The sequence below is a fragment of the Condylura cristata genome, unplaced genomic scaffold, assembly GCF_000260355.1.
Source record: "Condylura cristata isolate star-nosed mole 26May11 unplaced genomic scaffold, ConCri1.0 scaffold00027, whole genome shotgun sequence".
NCBI classification, from domain to species: Eukaryota; Metazoa; Chordata; class Mammalia; order Eulipotyphla; family Talpidae; genus Condylura; species Condylura cristata.
In genome coordinates, this window is record NW_004567128.1 from 20,082,117 (window position 1) to 20,098,950 (window position 16,834).

At 41.4% G+C, this 16,834-nt stretch overlaps 1 protein-coding gene across 1 annotated transcript in view; it reads left to right on the top strand.

The window, feature by feature from the left end:
- LOC101636381 (cytochrome b-245 heavy chain) overlaps positions 1-16,834 on the top strand; it is a 35,865-nt gene that overhangs the window by 16,428 nt on the left and 2,603 nt on the right. The window contains exons 7-12 of the mRNA XM_004689941.2: positions 2,483-2,612; positions 5,092-5,184; positions 9,465-9,718; positions 10,448-10,610; positions 12,057-12,203; positions 15,668-15,792. Coding sequence (XP_004689998.1) covers positions 2,483-2,612; positions 5,092-5,184; positions 9,465-9,718; positions 10,448-10,610; positions 12,057-12,203; positions 15,668-15,792 — 912 coding nt within the window. The remainder of the gene's footprint in view (positions 1-2,482; positions 2,613-5,091; positions 5,185-9,464; positions 9,719-10,447; positions 10,611-12,056; positions 12,204-15,667; positions 15,793-16,834) is intronic.

Here is a 16,834-nt window from a genome sequence, read left to right on the forward strand (position 1 = left end):
CCAACCAGTTATTGATTGCCTACTATATGAGAATTGACCTCAGGCATGTGGGGAAGATGAGAAGGAAAAATACATGGGTATTGCCTTCAAGCCTTCCCGTATACTACAGGGAAGACGTAACTTCCACTGAGCACTGATTATAGATGTAAAATGTTTCTTTTCACTCCCAAAGGGAAAAGCTGCTCTTTCTATATCCATTGTAGACAGGGAAACAGGCTAAACCAGGTCAAACACATAGACCAAACCCAGTTGGTTGTGGCAGTCGAAGGATGGTGGCAACAAATGCTCTCACAGAAACCCAGAGCCGACCTGTGTGGTTGGGTGAGTTTTTTGGTGTGTTTGTTTCACACTAGTTGATTCTCCCCTCTGCACAAATAGGTCTGGGGAAGTGCCCTGGTGGGTACAGGGCTCCAGATAACCAGGGGTGGAGGAAGTAGATATTCATGGCTCAGCTGTCACCCCTGAGGCCATCTGCGTATCTGAGTGTGAAAGGTTAAAGGTGAAGAGAAGCAGCTTTGAGTAGGCAGTTAATTGTATGCACTCGATCACTCTGCTGCCTCTGACCCCTGATAAACTCTTCTAAGTACTGGAAACTCACAGAAACAATCTTTTGATGCTCCTAAAGCATTTGCTTATCTTTCAGTGGGCATTGGTCATAGTCCAGCTATTCCAGAAAATCCCGAAGAAAAAAATGCATCTCTTTCCCTCTCTAGCTATGTAATTCTGCCCATTTGCATCTGCATGGTTGTATAGCTCTGAATTTCCCATTAGAGCAGGCAGAGGGAACCTATTACTCCTTTCTTCATTTGAGGAGAATGCTACTCATGCTGGTGAGCCGATGGCTTACTGTCTCACACCTCAGTTCAGGATAGCAGCTGAACTGGGAATAAAACCCATGTTTTCTGACTTTTGGTCCCATCATTAAGAAGAAAAGGGGAAAATCAGATTTTTTTTCCCCGCTATTACTTGCTATGCGAATTTGGGCATTTAGAACTTTACTATTTCTTGGACCCTACTTTGAGTCTGGTATTTTAAAATGTATCATGTTAATTGATTATGAAAAGAAACTTTTTTTTTTCTTAGTGAACTTCTCCTTATTCTGTCAAAGGAACCTACAACCCTACAACATTGCCTGTCACTGGAGATCAATCAAATCTCCATTGAATATGTAAAATGTGCCAAGGGCTTACTAGAATAGTTCTTATTTTTTATTTTAATTTTTCTTTTTAAAAATAATATAATAGTTTATTTTTACATAATTTTGTGCATTTTTTCATCTCAGTTGTAATCCCCGTGGGCTTCCCATCACCAAATCACCCATGTGCCATCACCATAGTCCAGAGCACTTCCCTCCCCCCACTGTTTTTGATCCCATTCCCCACTCCGCCCCCATAAAATGTCTCTGGTATATAGCCATTTATTATTATCATTATTTTCTCACCTGGTCCGTTACACTCCTGCTATGAGTGAAACCATCAGGTATTTGAAAAGAAACTTTTAACGAGATACTACTGTACCTGTTTTACAGCTGAAGTAAGTGATGCCCCAAAGGAATTGAATATCGTGCTGATGTCCATGAGTGCCCTAATCTTCACAAACCTAAGTCTTCTTAAGTTGATGTCAACCTTTGGTTTGATTTAGATAATTCTGACACAACCAATGAGCCACTCATACTAAGCAAAGGTTGCTGTGTGTGATTGTATGGGTTGTCAACTTCAATTCAGTGTTTGTCCAAGAAGAGTAAAATTAGTCCATGCTCTGCAGCCCACACTCTGCCTGTGGGCTGGTCCTCAGAGCGGGAGATCTTGTTCTAATGGGCACAAAGGCCCAGTGTAGGCTAGAAATCACTCTGAAAGATTGGCAGTTTTTCATGTTTGTTTTTTTTTTTTTTAAGATTAATTTGTTTATGCACACAGAACTGGGGTACAGGCCAGAGATGCAGGGGGCAGTGAGAGGCTTCACCAGAGCCAGAGTGGGGAGCAGAACAGGCAGACTGACTGAAATACCCTGCTAAGGGGAGCAGCGGGAAAGAAAGTGGGGTCTGCTGCACCATATGGGTCACCTCCCTGTCTGGGGATGGAACTTGTGCTAAAGTGTCTGTGTCTTGCTTCATAGTGCTGTGCTTTAACCCATTGTGCTAGCAGGGAGGGCCCAGATTTTTGGGTTTTGTTTGTTTATAAATGAAAATAATACTCAGAACAAAACACAACTGCTCCCTTCAAACAAACATGCATTGATGATCCCAAACTCCCCCCCTCTAATGTTAAATGTATTCTTGGTGCCATTTGCCATAGTTTTTCTATTCCTGCAGGTGACATATTTTCTTTCCCTTCCTTTAATCTGTTTGGTGGGAAGGTGGTGTCAGTAAGATGTGACTTTTAAGTGCAAAGCACAAGACCCATATTCAGCTGTCCTCGAATCTCAAAAAAATAACAACTTACTTTTCGGTAATAAATGGTCTGGACTTATATTTACTCCTTAGGCAAATTGTACGTGGACAAACCAAGGCCAGCTTGGAGGTACATAAACCAAGAGTCTGTGAAAGTAGTATCTCGACATGGGGACAAAGTGGTAGCTGCCCAGTTCCGCAGTTCTCTGGGAACCCTCCTATGGTACGTACGCTCCATGTTGCTCTTACAGTCTCATTCCTGACAGTCTGCAATCTGCCTCTGCAAAATACATGCAAATATCCTAGAGTTGTCCATGATGAATACCATGGGCAGTTAGAATGCTAGAACAATCTACTTTTCTTTGCAATAATCATTGTCTAGAACTGTTCCCTGAAAAATAAGCTTTGCATTAATCTGTTATGTATGCCTGACAGAAAACATGGTGAAGCATGCTTTTTGAAAATATGGAGAAGCTGCTTCTGTTCAAGAAGTTCCACCTTTTCTCTTCTGTCTGTGAGGGCCACAGTAATAGCAGCTGCTGATTTTCAGTGGTGTACCATCCTCAGCTAAGTTGGATAGCTCAGATAATCACTTGTAAGGATCCAGGAGCATCTTTAGATAACAGGAAATAAGACTTTATTTTTAAAAAGATTTATTTTTATTTATTTATGCATACAAGATCAACTGAAATACACTTCTGAGGGAAGGAGCAGGCGAGGCAGGAGAGGTCTGCTGTGCCATGTGGGCCAGCTCCATGTCTGGGGATCAAACTCGTGCTGCAGTGGCTGACTGGATAGCATGGAGACTTTTACCTCTTCTCCACCAGGGAGGACCCAGGAAATAAGATTTGCTATACAGTATTCCGAATTGGGAAGGAAGCTGATAGGGTGACACACAGGGTTGCCTTTAGACATCAGGGGGTTCTGTCTGTGAGGCATAAAAGAAGCTGAGCAGCCAGGTTCATAACAACACCCAGTGCCATCGTGTGGTAGGCCTGGAGTGTGCCAAGTCCAAGATTTACCTTATTGTTGGAAGCTCCAAAGAGCTTCCACTATTCCACATATTCCACTATGAAACACTATTTCATGTGTTTTCAATATTCCTGCTCCATAGAATGAGAAATGGATCCTATGATCTCCATCTCTTATTTGTTATCATACTGGCCATTGATATAAATGAGGCAATGCAAATATCTATATAGGGTTTCTGGACTAGAATATTCTTATTTTTTCCTTTAAGCATAGTATCATATAAAGGCAAATTTTCTCTCCCATTTACTCCTTTATTTTTTCTCCTTTATTTCTTTCTAGAGGAAGAGGCAGGCTCTTCCTTTAGACACAAATAGTGTCATGGACTTAACATCTATAAGCATCTTTGCTCATTAACTGGGCAGCCAGCTCCATGAGTGATGAGAAACCGCTACATCCATTGCATGAAAGTATCTATAGAAAGAATTAAAAAGGGAACTGGCTTGCTAGTCCTCTTAGGGACTCGGGGAGGCGAGGCACAGTTCCTCGAAGGTAACTGAAGACTTCTTCCTTAACAATCATCTCCCTCAGGGGAGCTTCTGAGATTCTGGATAGATTAGAGACATGTCTAAGACAAGCTTCTATTCATTGGGGCCCTAGGTTGGCACCCAGAAGATAGATAATGTGGGACTTTGTAAAAAAAAAAAATCCATCCCATGAAAATGAGAACAGTAGCAGAATATCTCCAACAATAAGTGCCTAATGAGCGCTAATAGAAAGACCACATACAATTATGGGTAGCACTCTTTTTTTGTTTGTTTGTTTTTTCTTCTTGACTCCATTCTGGGATGTCATCTTCTAGGTTTTTTTTTTTTTAACTTTATGTATATATTACATCATTCTTTATTTTTGTACAATGTAGGTTTTCTCCTCTCAGATGTAGCCCCCATGCAATTCCCACTAATTCACTCATGCACTGTCACCATAGTCCCCTGTGCTCTTCCCACCCCTGTTTTGATGGGGTGTCATCCTTTAGATGCATTGCCTTCTAAAGTTCTTTGCTACTTTAGGTATTAAACTGTGACCCTGACTGAGTTCCAGGATGAACCTAATTATTTTTATATATTTTTATATAGCCAGTAGGGAGACAGGGCAATTCCCATGTTTCTGAAACATCGCAGATTCATAGGAAAATCTAAAGAACTATCTTGAGTCTGTATTCGGAAAGTGTATTGCATAGCTCCTAGAACTTACCAGGATATTGGAGAAGCAGCTAAATTCTTGCATGAAATTTCTCATCTTGCAAAAGATTAAGCTTTCCCTACACAGCCAGAGAAAGAAATCACAAGGTTGCATTTAAAAAAGTATAGTGTTGCTGAAATAGAACATCCTTTAGAGAAATGTTAATTCTGAAACTAACCTTGCCATGTTGTCGAGTTATTGCAAGTGCTGTTGCAACAGTCGGAGGAAATTCCATTCTTGTAGGTAGTTCCTCTTGGGAAAGTTTCATACTATAGCTATAGTTCCCCAATGTGGCAAGGAGAAAGTTTATTTGCTGTGGCTCAAAATTTATTTTAACTTTAGTTATTTTTCATGCATTCTGTTACAGAAGAAACTTCGAAATCTTAAAGAAACCTACAAAGTTGGATTTGATTTCTGGTTCATCCCTAAGAGTCTTTTATTAGCTATCAACACTTCATGAATTCTTTTTTTCAATTTTACTCTAATTACAGACTTGGAAATGGATAATAGGTCCTATGTTCCTGTATGTGTGTGAGAGGCTGGTCCGGTTTTGGCGATCTCAACAGAAGGTGGTCATCACCAAGGTATTGGCTGATTTAGGAATAACTAATATTATCTAGCTATATCTTGGGCAACTATACCCAAATTCTCTATATCATTAGTCAGAGCTGTTACTCAATTTCTTTGAAAGAAAATCTATTGTTTATTACAATGTATTTAGCATGGTAGCCAAATGGTTGCATCAGTTTTGGAGAGGTCTGGAATGGAACTGTGACAGATTAGGTGATTCCCAGTGTGGATGAGTAGGAGAAGGACTACCTGGTTGCTGAGGGGCGCTCTATCTTATTGTGCTCTCTCTGGGGCTGACGGTCCCAAGGGTTCTTACTCCTTGAGACCATATAGACTGTGGGGTCCATCACACTGTTTAGGTAGCCAAAGTAATTGTCAAACCAGGAAAAGAGCTTGACAAAGTCATCATGAGGGACAATACAAGCCCCAGCATTGAAGGAGAAGGAGTGGGTGTCACTGTTAAAATCGCACAAACTGATCCTCAGTGTATTCCAGGATGCCCTTGAGGGGGCCCTGTGGTACCTGCTTCACTGCTTTCATGATTTCATCATATATGACAGCTTTATCCAGGTGGTAGGTAAGATCCACAAATGACACACTGGAGGTGGGGACACGAAGGCTTCCCATTCAACTCAGGGATGACCTTGTCGAAAGCCTTGGTGACACCAATAGAAGTGGGAATTATGTTCTGGACAGTCCCTCCACCATCCTGCTTCCCAGAGGGGTGGTCCATAGTCTTTTGAGGGGCAGTGATGGCATGGACCAGGTGTCACTGCACGATGCTCAAATCGACATGGATGTTCTTCACGGAGGCAAGGGGTGATGGGCAAGCACTTGTTGAAAATATTGAGGGAATTGTACTTCTCATAGTTGACACCCGTTCGCTAGCATGAGGGCAGAAAAAAGGGCAGATATGGCGAGCCTTTTGGCGACAGACTTCAGCTGAATCCCAGGCTTCTCTAAGGTAGTGAAGACACCCAGCATATTCAGCATCAACCTTACCCCCTTTGATGTTAGTGAAATCTCACTCCCGGAAGATGGAAATGGATATTCCATTGATGATAATCTTCCTGTTCTCAACCTTAACTGTGCCATTGAACTTTCCCTGGCTGAAATCATACTGGAACATGTAGACCATGTAGTTGAGGTCAATGAAGGAGTTGTTGGTGGCAACCAGTATCTTTGTCATAGTTAAAGCAACGCTGGTGACCAAATGCCTTATCTGGCCAAATTTATTCATTCTGACCTTGACCATGTTGCCTGAGGGACACTCCTGTACTGCTGGGCGGAAGAGAGTCATGGTTGGGTCTTTTAACTGGGAAACTGGAAGTTAATATTTTCTGATGAAAACTGCATGCTTTGTGTACAATAATTTCTCTCTCTCTGTAGAGGGGAAGAACATAGAGTGAATGTAATTAGTTATGGGTAGAGAAGAACATATATCAAACCTTAAAATATTTAGATGTCAAAAGAACCAGGGAACCAAGGGAAGATCTGATTGAGGTTGAGTTAGTTTCCCAGGTCCCATGCAGTGCCCCAAATCTTAAACAAGTTGGTAAATAAACTGCATGTAAAATTGAGTCTCCTAATGCCAATATAGCAAGTCCTCAAATGACACCAGTTTGTTATAATGCTAATGAGAAAAAAGAAATTCCCACTGATGTTGAATGAAATAATTTCACTTGAGGATAAATTTCATACGTCATTTTACTTAAAGTTGCAGTTTCCAAGAACCTATTGAAGATGTTAGCTGAGGATTTACAGTATATACATTCAACCCTTCACTATCCTTGAGTTCCATGTCTGAGGATTCAACCAGCTGTTAACCGAAAATATGTACTGCTCTATATTTAGACCTACAATGGTGGCATCTACTGAACAGGGAACAGATTCTCTTACTATTCCTCAACATAACAGGATAGCAACTGTTTACATAGATGTTACATTGTATTAGGTATAATAAGTAGACATGATTGAGGTATATGGGAGAATATAAATCACATACAAATACAATGCCATTTTATGGAAGGGACATGACCACCTGGGGCCTTGGCGGGACAGAGGGCATATTGGAAGCGATCCCTTGCAGACAGTGCAAGAAGCATGTACAGGCTTTTCCCTAAGGTTTCTATGCTTCTCCCCACAAGTCAATCAATCAACCACTCGCTCAATAAGAAATAGAAACCCCTCGGCCCTCCCTGATAGAGCAGTGGGTTAAAGGACAGCCTTGTGAGGCTCTCTGCAGCCACTGAAGCATAAGTTCAGTCCCACCAGACAAGACTATTTTCAGCAAATGAATTTTAATTCACTTCAATTCAGTTCAAAAGATAATTTACAAAAAAACTGCTCGGGACTATTTTTGCACAACACACAAATTCTTCCTAGCCTCCACCTAGCTGTTCCTTTTTCAAGTCATAGCGAAGCTAGTCCAGATGGCATTGGAAATCTTGAAATAAAGGAAGCCACAGCAGTTCTCCTTTTATGATAATTCTATTATTGCATTATAATAAAAGTCCCAAGTATCAACAAAAAGAGCTACCACGAAGTTTCCCTTTCTCAACAAGAGATGACTAACCAGGCAACATAAATATGTTTATTTCCTTTAAAAATATTATTAAGGAAAACTTGTTTTTGCATGGAAAAAAAAAGGATGTTAAGTCTCTTCTCACAGAAGCTCGCATAAGAATGAAGGTGTTATCCAAAGTGACAACACCACTCCGTAGTACATTTTACTTAGGTCTATACCAATTTTTCATACAACATTGCAATGCAGGAATAAATTGCAGCACACAAAAATGCAACATGGTAAATGTAATTTCCCAAGTATTTTAATAAACTTTTACTCAAACAACATGTTTTATTTATAACATAAGTTTCAGGTTTTTGTCCCTATTTCAGAGAAGGAAAGTGGTATTTATGGCAACTTTATCCTAGAAGATATACTTAAATCACAAATTTTGGAAGTGTTTCACATTTCTTAAGATTTCCCATTCTCCTGATCGTCTTTACTCACAAAAAGAAAGACCTAGAAATATTAGTCAACATTTGCAAGCTGTAATTTTGTGTCTATTGATTTTTCTTTCCTTTGATGTCCCTTAGTTTGTTTTCACTTGTACATCTCTAGAATAGACATCTCTAGAATAGACAAAGAGAGAGTATATTACTTTCTGTATTACAGAGAGAGAGTTTTGATTATGTTCTATTTAAACAAAGCACTTACCAGATAGCCAGTTGGTGGACATTTGGATTGTTTATACTTTTTTGCTATTATCAACAAAGCTGTTATGAACATTCATGCACAAAGGTAATGAGGGTGGGCGGGGCCTAGCATTAGGAGGGACTGATGATATATTCCCAGGTGGAAAGAAACGCAGAAATAATACACGGAATAAGGCACATGCAAGACAGAACTCGACCAAGGCAGATCAGCAATTAGGCTTGTTTTGGGGGATGTTGCTATGTGAGTGGCCAATGGAGTCTCCTTTTCCTGTCCAGTTGCTAACGGTCTGGATCATCTGTGGGAAGATACCAGGGCTAAGTAGGCAACTATCTCTTCTTCCTCTTTCTTGCTACTGCACTGACTTCTTAGAGAAGTACCTATCACAGCATGCCAATGTCTTAGGTTGAATTCTCAGGACCTCAGAGAACTACATGCAGAAGCTGTATTGGGGCATATTCTTAGGAGATGAAACTTAAAGGGAAAAAAATGGCAGGAAATGACTGACCCTCAACTGTAGCCTCACCTGATCCTCCAGGGAGTGCAGAAGTTGGGATGGCCCCTTGGAAGTCTTTTTTTTTTTTAAGATTTATTTTACTTATTCATGCATACAAGTGCTGGGGTACAGGCCAGAGGTGTGGGCAGTGAGAGGACTCACCAGAGACAGAGTGGGGAGCAGAACAGGTGGATCTTGAAATACACTGCTGAGGGGATCAGTGGGCAAGACAGGAGAGGTCTGCTGTGCCATATGTGTTAACTCCCTGGTTGGGAATCGAACTCATGCTGCAATGGCTGCAGATAGCGTCATAGTGCTGAGACTTACCCCCCTTGTGGCACCAGGGAGGCCTTCCTTGGAGCAACCTTAATGTAAGGAGAAGGGGTTATCTTGCATCAGTTCTGGCAGTGGGGTACCACCGAGAACAATTCCCAGGATGAGATATGTCTTTTGGGGGAACTATAGTGGTGGCCAGTAAAGGGAAGTGTTGGGGCATCTTAGCTTAGCCCTTCATTCATATGGACACTGAAAAGGCAAGGTTTGGAGACAGCGGACTTTCCACAGACATGTTTCTCTCCTAGGTGGTCACTCACCCTTTCAAAACTATCGAGCTACAGATGAAGAAGAAGGGTTTCAAGATGGAGGTGGGACAGTACATTTTTGTCAAGTGCCCCGTGGTATCCAAGCTGGAGTGGCACCCTTTCACGCTGACTTCCGCCCCTGAGGAAGACTTTTTTAGCATCCATATCCGTATTGTCGGGGACTGGACGGAAGGACTGTTCAATGCATGCGGCTGTGACAAGCAGGAGTTCCAAGATGCCTGGAAACTCCCCAAGTGAGTACAAAGTGCCTATGGTGAAAATGTATGCGTTTGAGGAACAAAGTCACTAACGGGGCCTCTTCTCCCATCTCTCACGATATTGTGCTGTGTTTGGCAAATAGGATACTATCTTTATATTCGCCAGTTTATGTGTGTGGTGCTTTTATGCATATTTGTAAATCTATCTGAAATAGAAACTATTTGAACTAAATACTAATAGTGAGTATTCTCAAATTCCTTTAAATATGTAAGGCATATTGATTTTCCTAGCAAACAAAATTACACTTTGCCTTGATTTCTCCACAAATCTAACAGTGGCACTTAGATGCTGAAGAAGTTTGTGGATTAGCTCAATGAGTAGACAGATAAGTGGAAAGTGGAGATACTAAATCTACAAGATGTTATGGTAGAGAAAATTCTCACTGTAATATGAATTTCAAATGTGGAATGCTGTGTGTGTGTGCACATGTGTGTGTGTGTGTGAAGAAAAGGGGGGCAGAGGTGAAGACAAGACCCCTAACAGCTAGACAGTGGTTTCAGTTAGCTAAAAATTTCTCTACTTTCAACCCCAAAGGCCACAAAAAGTGGGTTACTTGACAGCTATGTTATGGAAGAAATTGCATCATTGATACATTGACCCAGTTCAAAGTGCCATATTGCACACCCCCAGAAATAATCTGTAACCCACCCTAGTCTAAGGAGCAAGATGTCTCTGGAACCATCTCTTTCCACTTTTCCCTCCAGGATAGCTGTTGATGGACCCTTTGGCACAGCCAGTGAAGATGTGTTCAGCTACGAGGTGGTGATGTTAGTAGGAGCAGGGATTGGGGTCACACCATTTGCATCCATCCTCAAGTCAGTCTGGTACAAATATTGCAACAACGCCACCAATCTGAAGCTCACAAAGGTAGGCTCCTTTATTTTGCAGAGGGCCTAGAATGATTGTCACACTCTACCACATGAAACTTGAGACAGTCTTCAGGGCTGAGCCTGGCAGAGACCAAGGGAAGTGAAAACGGGTCTCTTCCAAGTTATTTAATAAGTTAAACATGCCTCTGTACACAGTCTGTTAGGAAGGTAATACGTTCTCTTTGTATAGCATTACTAGAAATCTGGAAGAAAGTTGAGAAAGAGACAAAGCATTCAGTACCCCAGTCCAATAGTGATTTTTGTATATTCTCTTCGAATATTTCATTGAACTACTTTATTATAAACATTTCTAGAACAGAAACTGACTTCTAGAATGTAAACTTTGAAACTTTTAGAAGTGTATGTAACCTAAGCTTATTATTACTGTAATGAATTCCATTTTCTACTTTCTGATCTAGAAAGCACACCACAAGTTCGATCTAACAAAGTGGGAAACCAGTTTAAGTTGCTTCATAGGCAAAACTGTCAACTCTATTTCTTGACTGGGATTGTTTTAATTTAGGGGAGGCATTTTTACATTCATCAATTTCATGTCTTTTAAAAAAAATGCATTAGAGCAAGTGGTTTTCAGAGTTGTCGCAGTATGTTACCTTTTTTGTAGATGAAGGTTTAATTTTATTTTTCTTCAATTTTTGAGGTAACATTGGTTTGCAGCAACACATGACTCAGAGGCACATGATCACACCCCCCTCAGATGTATGTCACCACACCGCACCCACCACCAAGGCACCCACACTCCTCTACTATATTGCTTCATGTTTTAGTGAAAGGATAAAGAAATAACTTTCATATTATATATATTGTATATTGAGATTGATTCAACTTCCAGCCCCTCCCCATACTTACTTTGCAGGGAGAGGGAAGGAGAAATGTCCTTTCAGGAACTTTCATCTAAATCTGCTATCACCTCCTGATAATAAAACTTGAGGCAATCTCACAACAGTAAAGACAACCCCTACGAGGCAAATTCAGTTGACATTAATTTTTCATTCTCTTGCGCCCTAGTTAGGGGGGCTAGTTAGGGCTTTTCCCTAGCCACTCCGGAGTGTCTCGCACTAGCAAGCAGTGAGAGAGTCCTGCAGCAACCACTGCTAGTCTCGCTGCCACTGGTCTTTTTGAAGGGGCGGTACAAAGGAAAGCAAGGATTCTGGGAGCGCAGGAGCAGACCCAGAGGGAAAGTGGTGGGCTGGTGTTTTGCTTTCAGCTGTCTGTGTATTTCCAAGGCCAGGCTATAATTTTTTGCCTGACCAGTGTGAAGGCAGGTGAAGGTTCACATGTGCTATCTTGTTAAATGTCCAGAGCTTTGAAAATCTATATTTAGGGGCCTGAATAGCAGGAAGAAGTTTGGCACAGGGTAGAAATCCATGTCAGTGCTGATAAGGCCATTTAAAAATAACTGCTACACAATCCTTCCCTCTTTCAGATCTACTTTTATTGGCTCTGTCGGGACACACATGCCTTTGAGTGGTTTGCGGACTTGCTGCAGCTGCTGGAGACCCAGATGCAGGAGAGAGACAATGCTGGCTTCCTCAGCTACAATATCTACCTCACTGGTTGGGACGAGTCTCAGGTGAAAACTAGATCCCAAGTCTTAGGTCCTTCCTCCACTACCCAGGTTAGGTCACTTCACTTTAGCTATTGGAGTGTCTTGTGTCCTGTTTTCGCCAAGAAGAGTTGATGGATTCAGGTGATCCAGACCTTCACGCTCACTCATAATCATCACATGTCCAGACAGTCGAGACGAGATCCCAGTTGGTTTCTGAGAGCTGCTGCTCCAGAAAAAGTGATTTCAAGATCAGAACAAACCTCAGGGACCTACAAGGCATGAAAGTCATGACTTTGACCTTATTAGAGCAGTGACCCCACCAGGGGTCTCGAACCAGATGGATGAGTTGAACTGGTTATAGAAAGTAAGAAAAGATGGAAAATATTGTTTTTCAGGATTTTCAATATATATAATCTATACATGCACCTATTCATTGTGAATATATACATGATATATGTTTATCCATGTTTTAAAATATACTTCAGTAATTAGAAATAATAGCTGCTAATAGTTAATAGCTATCAATTCTATACTATGTACCAGGTATTATTCTTAGTATTTACATAGCTTATCTAGTTCAATCCTTGTCATAATACTATGAAGTAGCTACTGTAACTATCCACACTTTATAGATGAGAAAATCAAGGCTCAAAACAGGTCAGGTTAGGTCATTTGTCCACAGGCATCCAGCTAGTAAGTGGCAGGGTCAGAATGCTCCCGAGTTCATGATTATCATTTGTAAATATGTATGTGTGTGAGAGTGAGTATGAGTATATGTGTATATATGTACTTGTAGTGTATCTGTGTGTCGGGGACCGGCCCCAACAATCGAGCTGTTGGGGGGACAAGACAGGCAAGGTCCTAAGTGGGAAGGCTTCCTCCTGACACTTTATGGTATACTAAATTATACACATTTGTGATAATTGTCATGTATAGAGATGTTTAACTGTAACACACACACTTCCACAAACACAGACACATACACAAGGGAAGAAGGATCTGGAAAGGATGAGCTGTTAGTCCTGCATTAAGCAATGCCTGTGTAAACAAGGTTAGAAAATTGTCCATGAGCCCTTATGCCTGGGGAGTCTTATCTGAGATTTGCTTTTTGTTTAAAATGGCAAGGAAGCTTCCCTGGAGTCTTTATGCCCTGGGGTCTTATCTCTCCTGGGGCTTGCCTTTTGTTTTGGGAGACAGAGGAATTTCCCGCCCTGCCACTGCCTGCTTGCAGCCTTAGGAGGCTAAGGCAATCCAGTTGTAAACTGATGGTTACTCAGAATATTTTGATATTATGATTATACAAAAAAGGGAGGTCTTAACATAAGTTAGCATGGAAATTCTGATTTTTCAGAGCTTTTCCTTTCCATCGGGAATTTGTTGGTCGACAGAAGTTGCATAGCTTGTGTCATCTTAGTGTGTGAAAATGTGTACATATGTGTAGTGTGTATGTGTCTGTGTTTGTGGAAGTGTGTGTGGCATGTGTGTGTGTGTGTGTGTGTGTGTGTCTATACCCATGTTGTTAGTCTCCCGCCTTCCTCCAGGGATATTGAGCAATGTAAACATCTTAAAACTACAGTACAGCTCCTCATAGCAAATAATTATTTAGCCCCTGAGGCCTCCCTACTGGCACAAGGTGTTAGGTTTCAGCACTATGAAGCTATCTGCAGCCACTGCAGCATGAGTTCAATCCCCAGCCAGGGAGGTGACCCACATGGCTCAGCAGACCTTCCCTGTCTCACTGGCTATTCCCTCAGCAGTGGGTTTTCGTAGATCTGCCTGTTCTGCTCCCCATTTTGCCTCTGGTGAGTTCTCTCACCCCTCTCCCCACCCCCACCTCTGACCTACACCTCAATTCTTGTGTACACCAATAAATAAATATTTTTTAAAAGAAAAAAAAAGAATTACCTAGACCCAAATGTTTGTCAAAATGACTGAGATTGAGATAACCTGAAACAAGTTCATGAGTCCTAGGGGTAACGTCTTCATAGATCAACAAACACTAATCGCTTGATCTGGAGGCTGCTGTCACCCTGAGTGGGTGACAACGGAGCAAAACAAGACTATTCTTCCTGGCCACTGTCATGTCTGGCCACCCCTATATATGGGCTCCTCAGCCTTGGGCATGTTCCACACGCATGTTCTACCTGTGAAAACTGACTTTTTGTTTAGTTTTTGGCTATTTATCATACAGAGACTGTCATCCTCCAGATCTATTCTCCAGATCTTAGAAGTGCTTGTTGCGATTGTTGATCTAGGCCCCATGACCTTGAGAACAGCTGCTCCAGAAAAAGTGGTTTCAAGATGCCACTTCTGCTATCTAAAAATAAAACCACCACAACAAAACCATTTGATACATAAAGAAATTCTGGGGAAGACTATACTTTATAAATTGTATTACAAGTTTGATACTTTAAAAGCTAGACAATATTTTCAATGGAAAATGTATTTACTTTGAAGAAAATAATTATGTTGCTTTGTAAAATGAGTGTCTACAGGATTACCAACATAGATCTACCACCTTCTTTTTTTTTTTTTCAAAGATTTATTTATTTGTGCATACAGGCCAGAGGCTCAGGGGCAGTGAGAGGCTTCACCGTAGACAGAGTGGGGAACAGAACAGGCAGATCGACGAAGTACACTGCTGAGGGGAGCAGCAGGCGGTTCAGGAGAGGTCTGCCACGCCATGGGGTCACCTCCAGAGCAAGCGGGAATCGAACTCATGAGGAAGTAGCTTTAGCTTCTTAGTGTTGTGCTTTAACCCGCTGCGCCACAAGGGAGGGCCACTACCACCTTCTTAATCACCTCCATCCCCATTATCCATCTCCTGAATTTGAAAGCTGATAATAAAAATATAATTAACCACTTTTAAGAAAAAATACTTATTGTCCACAATGAGACCCCCTATCATGGTAGCTAAAGGCTACATGTGATTATGTATACACACATGCACACATACAACTAGCAGCTTTAGGCTTGGTGTGATGTCTCACTGTGTTGTGAAAATATTAATATTTTAATCTCTGATTGTTTTAGTCTTAGTGACTTTCCCCAAAGAGTGGGTATATATGAGGGTGGAGGGAGGGGGAAAATCAGGTGTACAGCAAAGAGAAGAAGTGAGACAGAAAATGTAAATCCTGCTCACACTTCAAAGCCTGATTCAAAAGTCTGTCACCCCGAAACCTTCCCACATGTTCGCCGTGCCAATTCCTTTATTTTTTCTCATTGAGATATTTGTGCCTCTCTCATGTGCTTTTCTATAAATAGGATTATTCAGGTGTAGACGTCTGGGTTTCCTCTTTAGAGTTAGTTGCTATGTTTATCCAGCTTGCAGCATGAAGCCTTTCTCCAAATATATATAGTTAGAATGAGTAGTGAGAGCTTAGTTTGTGAAATATGTACATCTCTTTGTTTGCATTTTTACAGCATGTCTCTTTCTCTCCCCTTTTTTTTTGGGGGGGGGCGGGTGCAAATTCATGTCCTTCTTGCAGGCAAATCACTTTGCTGTGCACCATGATGAGGAGAAAGACGTGATCACTGGTCTGAAACAGAAGACCTTGTATGGGCGACCCAATTGGGATAATGAGTTCAAGACCATCGCGAGTCAACACCCAAAGTAAGGAGATTCACCAAGGTGTTCCCGAGGCTCAGGGTCTGTCTAATGTAGTGGACAAACATGCCTACATTTGTATATTCCAGAAACTGAAACACCTCAGTTACTATATTCACATCCTATTGAAGGTTCCAGATATTGCTTAAGAGGGTGTCTTTAAATCACACCAAAATTACGTGGGAGTTTTTGTAAACAAAGATTCCCTGCCCTTCACCTCAAATTTTCTGAACCCTGTTCCTCCCAAGTAGGGCTGATACTCAGTTCTTTTTGTGTGTGTCTCCAAATTCTCACTCATATAGCTACTTTTTAATTTAATTTATACTTTCTATTAAGGAGAAACTGTCCCCACCTCCAATTATAGCTTTTGGGTCTGAAATCATAAGTTGACAGTTATCCCAAATCTTTCTGTGCTCTCATTAAAGCTTTAGTCATCCTGAAACTCGGAAGGCATCCTCTGTCTTGTGAGAATTGATGACAAACTAAGAAGTCACTGTGAATATACCCATTAGGCTATTGACACTTTAATGTGCATATGAATTACCTGAAGATCTTTTTAAATGTAGAAATGGATTTAATGGGTCTGGGGTGGGCCCAGGAATCTACATTCTCTCAAGTGCAGACTCCAGTGGCTACAGGTCTGAAACCACACCTCGAAACTTTGGACTCCTGAGTGTGGAGGGGTGAAGTCACGCCAAGTCGGTGACTGTTAGTATATGTAAAATGGGTTTGTTCCTGATTTTAAGATGTCAGAGCGTTTGGGGACACACAACACTGAAGGGAAGTAGCCCCAGACTCACAAATCCACTGTTTTCTCTGTGGTAGAAGTTTCCATAGGTCCTTTTTGAATGTCACTTTCCAGAGAGGTCAATAGCTTTTTTTTTTTTTTTTTTTTTTTGGCCTCAGTAAAGATTAAGGTCAACAGCTTTTTAAAGTATCCAACTGCTCCCACAACTGGGCCAAGCCACTGACCTGCAGGGTAATCTGGACTCTGCAATTTGTGGATCTTGTCTTTGTCTTCAAAGGAGCAGAGGGGACTCTTCCCTGA